General features: G+C 37.8%; 2 protein-coding genes across 2 annotated transcripts in view; one reads left to right on the top strand and one right to left on the bottom strand.

The window, feature by feature from the left end:
• Positions 1 to 337, top strand: part of LOC121300241 (probable E3 ubiquitin-protein ligase HECTD4) — a 25,804-nt gene extending 25,467 nt beyond the window's left edge. Inside the window, exon 52 of the mRNA XM_041228740.1 lies at positions 216 to 337. Coding sequence (XP_041084674.1) covers positions 216 to 337 — 122 coding nt within the window. The remainder of the gene's footprint in view (positions 1 to 215) is intronic.
• Positions 338 to 2,827: 2,490 nt separating this feature from the next.
• LOC121299573 (60S ribosomal protein L6-like) overlaps positions 2,828 to 5,764 on the bottom strand; it is a 3,674-nt gene continuing 737 nt past the window's right edge. The window contains exons 3-6 of the mRNA XM_041227364.1: positions 5,472 to 5,615; positions 3,863 to 3,911; positions 3,285 to 3,469; positions 2,828 to 3,020 (exon numbers count right to left, since the gene is read on the bottom strand). Coding sequence (XP_041083298.1) covers positions 2,868 to 3,020; positions 3,285 to 3,469; positions 3,863 to 3,911; positions 5,472 to 5,615 — 531 coding nt within the window. The 3' untranslated portion in view covers positions 2,828 to 2,867. The remainder of the gene's footprint in view (positions 3,021 to 3,284; positions 3,470 to 3,862; positions 3,912 to 5,471; positions 5,616 to 5,764) is intronic.

Below are 5,764 nucleotides of genomic sequence, written 5' to 3'. Positions count from 1 at the left end.
ATCTTTATTGCTGAAGTAATGTATTGCTTTGTTCCATATTTCATTGTATTATGTTTCCTTTTGTTGCAAGATAAAAAAAAAGAAATCTTAATTAATAGTATCTAATGTATAGTTTCTTCATATTGCCACAGATGGTTGAAGAAGAACTGGAAGGGCATGGGAACTTTTTGGTGCTACATGAGGTTCAGGTTCAACAGGACATGTTGTCCCTGTAGTGACGAAGGGCCTATATGACGGCTTTGTTATATGCGCTCATAATAAAGAGCAGCTCTTTGGTAAAAAGCAGGCGATAGGATGCCAGAGGAGCCAAAGGCAGGCTGGGAAATATAGGTTTTAGTTGAAAAAAATCAATGTCAGTTACCATCTAGAGCAAACTATACAAGTGGGGACAAAAGACGATTGTCCAATCATTACTGCCTCCAGTTGCTTCGGGTTGCAGTTTTGGACAAATAAGCACCTGCCAATGGAGCACCTGCTCTGTGTCAAGGTCAAATCTGTGTCACAAATTTGGATCGTGTTGCACTACAGCCCCTAGTGATCAAATTGGTTTATTACATTACATATTAATACAAGTCCTAGAGTTCAAATTGCATTCCCCAGTTTTTCTCAATCCCTTCAACTATGATGAGTTTAATCTTAGTCTTAATGTTTTGCCACTTCAACAAAAAGTATAGCCACAGTAGCTTTCCTCCATCCTTTATTCTGATTTGGCTAGAGTAACTACTATGGATCCCAATATGTTACAGACTACATGGAGTTGGGGTTATCAATCTGTTCTATAGATTACCAGAACCACCTTACCTTTGACTCCAGTTATAGGAGATAAAGATTAATGACTATAAATTCATTCAAGTCAAGCACATGGATGAAATCGTTATTTTGTGAAATTCTGCTTGGTAGTGTGGCTGATACTTGATTAACCAAAGGGTCAACAGGAAAAGCGTGGCATTGCATAGATGCAGATGTATATGTCAGATCAATGATGATTACATCCAGGTAGTGCCTATTGGTTTATGCAGCTCCACTCACTATGAAACAAACTGGGAAAACAAGTCTGAATCTTAATTATTTTCCTTCAGAGGCTGCTAAAACAAAACAAAACAAAAAAAAATCAAAGACCAGTTGTTTAAAAACCCATTTTAGCACTCAGCACAGCACCTTTCTTAGAGTATATTTCATTTTAACACTATATCAGGGGATCCCCTTTTCTCCTACCACACTATAATTTCACTTCCTGGCAAACATGTATTATGAATAAGTGCATCTATAGCTTGAAGATGGTTTAAATTGGCTTCACCTTTGTAAAACTAGTCATAAGGTCTGAATAACTTTACAAAATAAGTAGCTTGAGAAAGCTATGCTGTCACAGTTTTATTTAAAGCCCTCATGGTTATGTTTGGAGAAGTGTTCCGCACAATCTGAATTAGTTTAAGGTGGCTGTTGGTATAAATGCATACTGAAAAGGTCAGCTCTTTCATATGAATTATTTTGCAGTTATACAGAACCTGAGTGTGTCATGTATAACCTATAGCAAATAACAGGACCATGACCCCCAGCTCTACTCGATAGACTTCTCCTTATGGCTAATATTGTCAATTGCAATGAGATGTTTCCTGTAGTGGATTTCTGTAGTTAAAGGCGGTCAGTTTTAGGATGCAAATGATGTAAGGATAATCCACTTAACATTTTGACTGGTTCTACAAACCCCAGTTAACACTAATCTACTCTAAAGGTATACACGTGAAGGTATAAAGTTTTAATACCTACACACACACCTGCAGCACAATGTTCATTTCACACCACTCTAACCACAATCCTGGATAAACACTTCCTTTTCAAATACTAACTGAAGAGCTGTAATGAATCTTAAAATGTGATCCGCTTTCAGAGTGACTGCCAAGTCATTCAATGTAGCTCGTCAACTGTCAGCAATGCAAAAACATCCCACAAACTGAAGACATCCCTCTCAATGTAAAAGGCATCAAAAGGCTGATGAGTTGTTAAGCATGGCATCATATTCTCATTGCATCTGAATACACTTGTATGTGCTCATCATTTATGTCGTCCGAACAGTGGTTTAACTTGCACTGTTTGACGGACATGCAAGTGAATGTCATAAACCACAAGCGGAATCTATGAACATGAGGCAGCACACACAAACATCCAATATTCTCAAATCTGCTAAAAACTACCTGGGGACTGATCTACTTTAAAATTACAATCTGTCATGCCAATGTCATTGACACCTTAATACCAAGGGCAACTTTATATGCTAGGGGTTGCTTCACAACAAATGATAAAATGTGCAACTTACTAACTTGCATCCATACTCCGGAACTAAAGCCTTAAAAAGCATTGGTTTAGTATTTTAGGCTAAGGCTACTGTTGTACAAACACGTAGTCCAATTTTCAATCCTTGTAGATTAAGGTTCAACCAGACCCGCATATGCCAATTTTAATTAGTATTGAAATTGGTTTTGTGAAAATAATGAAGTTATTGCTGTGGTAATGACTACGTGGACATTCATTGGCCATATTAAATTCATCTTATATTTATATGTCAGTGTCACCCGAATAAATCAAGCCCTTTGCCATCAGTATAACATTGGAGATGCTTAAGAAAATTGTAAAATGAAATCATGAAAGTTGCAGTTTCCTGAAATACCTCACTAAGTCTGACTCGCCTCACTTAAGTCTGACTCACTTATTGGTGTATTATGTACCAAGTCTGAACGCCAACAGAACAAATAATGTGAAATGAAAGGCTGTCTATGGTAGACTACATCAGAAACGACTACAAATAAAAATTCAAAAACAGGAGGAGAAACTTGGTTGAGACATTTAATAGCGTATTTTGTACAGTTTGTTTAGAAGACCAGCTTGTGTGGGTAGACTCCGTTGGTGAGGGAGAATGTGGATCGCAGGTAGCCGCGCAGCTGGGGAGTCTTCCTGATCAGAGGCATGAGCTGAGAGTCCACAGCCTTCTGGTCTACCTTGCGCTGCTCAGTGATCTGGTACTTCTGTAAAACAGAAAGCAAAAGAGATCCGTCAAGAACTGGGAACCAAAAAAAAAAAAAAAGAGGCTGTTTCAATTGCGTAAACAACAGTAAGGGTTTGGAGAATTCGTGACACCTCAAGGACAGCACCATGTAGAGGGACACAGACTTGGTCAGTGCACAAGGTACCTTAACAAATACCAAGGTGCAAAGTTTGCATATGTAGTACAGGAATAGTTCAAATCAAACAGTAGGTCTGAGAAATATTGTTGTAGACATGCACCCTACCTCTTTCTCTGTGTCAAAGATCTCTCCCTCTTGGTGTCTGGGTTTACGCAGCCTCTTCTTCTTGAAGTAGGAGTCAGTCAGGGTCCTGGGGATCTTCAGACTAGAGATATCAATCTTGGTGTTGGTGGCGATGACAAACTTCTGGTGGGCCCTACGCAGAGGCACACGGCTCAGGACAAGAGGACCTGTGGAATTCAGACAGCCAGTTACACCTCTGACCCAGAATACAGCCTTTACACACTGCAATTCTCATATATTAAAACAGAAGTTTGCAAATAAATAAACTGTGTATAGTGCTTTCGTTCTAACCCAGACAGTTATGGCACAGATGTTCCCAAAACCTCCATGGGACAGATTAACACACAAACTGCTTCAGGTCACTGGATTATTATTGAAGTCTATAAATCCGATTTAAGAAAATAATACTTGCTGCATATAAGTTGTGAAGCTAGAAAAAGACTTAGAAATCTAATTTGACAATCCTATTAATTACTCAGCAAGTTTAGTGTAGCATTTCCCCTTGTTAATTCCTTCATTCATAATCATAACATGCACTTTACTGGTATAGAAATTCTTACCAGTTACAAGCAGAAGACCACTTGCGAGCTGCTTCAGGAAAACCACACGCTGCAATGAAAATAAATATTTAAACATACCAATAAAATGTCCTGTTTACCAATTCTTATTAGGGGTGTACAACACACTGAACTCACAATATTAATCACAATGACCCTGGTGGGATTATTTGTGCCATGTAATAAGAAATAATTACTTTTGGAGACACAAGAGAAAAATATGTATTTATACCAACTATGAATTCATTTGAGTCACTCAAGAATGATTTGATAGAATACATATAGGGTAAAACTCAAAAATTCAAGTCAAGTAAGCAGACATTTCGGCTAGTGTATCAGTATAGCAATATAGTGCTTTTTGTCATGCATCAAGTTAACTCACCATCTTGTAAGGAAGTATAACAATTAATTAACACAAGGAAGTGTTATAGCCCTATATTCATTATTTTATATTTGGTTGTTCTAGATAACAAGTACTCAATTTACAGATGCTCAATGCAATTGTAACAAATGACAGTTTAACCCTTTAAGGACAGGGATCGTGTTAACACGATCATACTGCAGTGGGCTTCTAGGACAGCGATCGTATAAGCACGATAAATTAAAAAAAAAAAAAAAAAAAAAAAACCCACTTTGTTTGATGACTTACAGGGCCACCATACTTGACAGTACAGGCTTGAAAGACAGATCACTGGAAAAGGGAGGGACTGACGTTCACATTGATTTTTTTTTTTAATGCAATGTCACTGAGAGGCATTTAGTGTCTAAAAGCACTGAGAAAGTTTTGGCAGCAGGGAGAGGAAATACAGCCTGCTTCAGAGCAACTTGTAAGAAAGACATGGAAAAACGCTGTAAATCCCATGTATTTGACAGTTACATTACAACATGTATTCTATCATGTGATTTTTATATATGTTTTACAACATTTATAATTATCAAGAAACGAGTGGATATGAGGATATCTACTATTTAATTAACTAAAGGTCCCCCCCCCCCCATTTTACTGATAACGGACTTTCATTTATAAATATTCATTTGAGAAAATAAAGCAAGACTAGTGTCCACTATTGCTTATAAAGACCCTGAGAATAAATGTGTATTAATATTACTATTATTGCAGTCACTTGGGTGAAACAATCTCTGTTGTAATTTGCCCAAACATCAATATTTTCCAACAAATTTGAGGTCCCTCAGGCTATAGAACTTTTTTTTTTTTTAAACACATGTGCCTCAAAGCAGAATAGATAACTTTACATTAAAAAAAAAAAGTGTTAAAAAAAGCTAAAGGTTTGGTGGTTTCTGAAGTATTTTATCATATTCTCTAGAGTGTTCTGAAAAAAAGACACCATTTCCAAGATGCTACTGTAAAAAAAAAAAGAAAAAAAAAAAGATTTGGTTATTTTTTTATAGGAAGAGTTAAACACACCCAAAAATATGCCTCATCCTGGGGAGTATCCCACTGAAAAATGCTTGGTCCTAAAAGTGTGAATCTGGGTTTAGAATCAAAGTCCACTCTGATTAAGCAACATACAATGTACCAGAACAGGGACTGTATCTTAAAGCATGTGTGAATGCAGTAAGTCTGACAACCTTTTTCAAAGGTGCTGCGTACCTTTCCCCTGTGACGGCCAGTAAGGAGGATGAGGACCGTGCCAGGAGTAATGCTTGCTCGCAGTTTTCTCTTGTGCTGGCTGAAGGGCTTCTTGCCATGACTGAGCAGCTTGCGTGCCACGTCTTCGGTAGGGTAATACCGAGGCTACAGGAGAAACACAAAGAGCTCAACATTGGACACAGACTGCAGGTTTTACAGACCCCGATCAGCACCCATACAGAAGGTAGTCCATGACTTGCAAACTAAACGAATTTAACACAAACAACTCTCCAGGCGCACTTTACACCCCAAAA

This window comes from Polyodon spathula, chromosome 25 (genome assembly GCF_017654505.1).
Source record: "Polyodon spathula isolate WHYD16114869_AA chromosome 25, ASM1765450v1, whole genome shotgun sequence".
Taxonomy (NCBI): domain Eukaryota; kingdom Metazoa; phylum Chordata; class Actinopteri; order Acipenseriformes; family Polyodontidae; genus Polyodon; species Polyodon spathula.
Note: the sequence above shows the minus strand (reverse complement) of the source record. Positions and strands in the feature narration are given on the sequence as shown.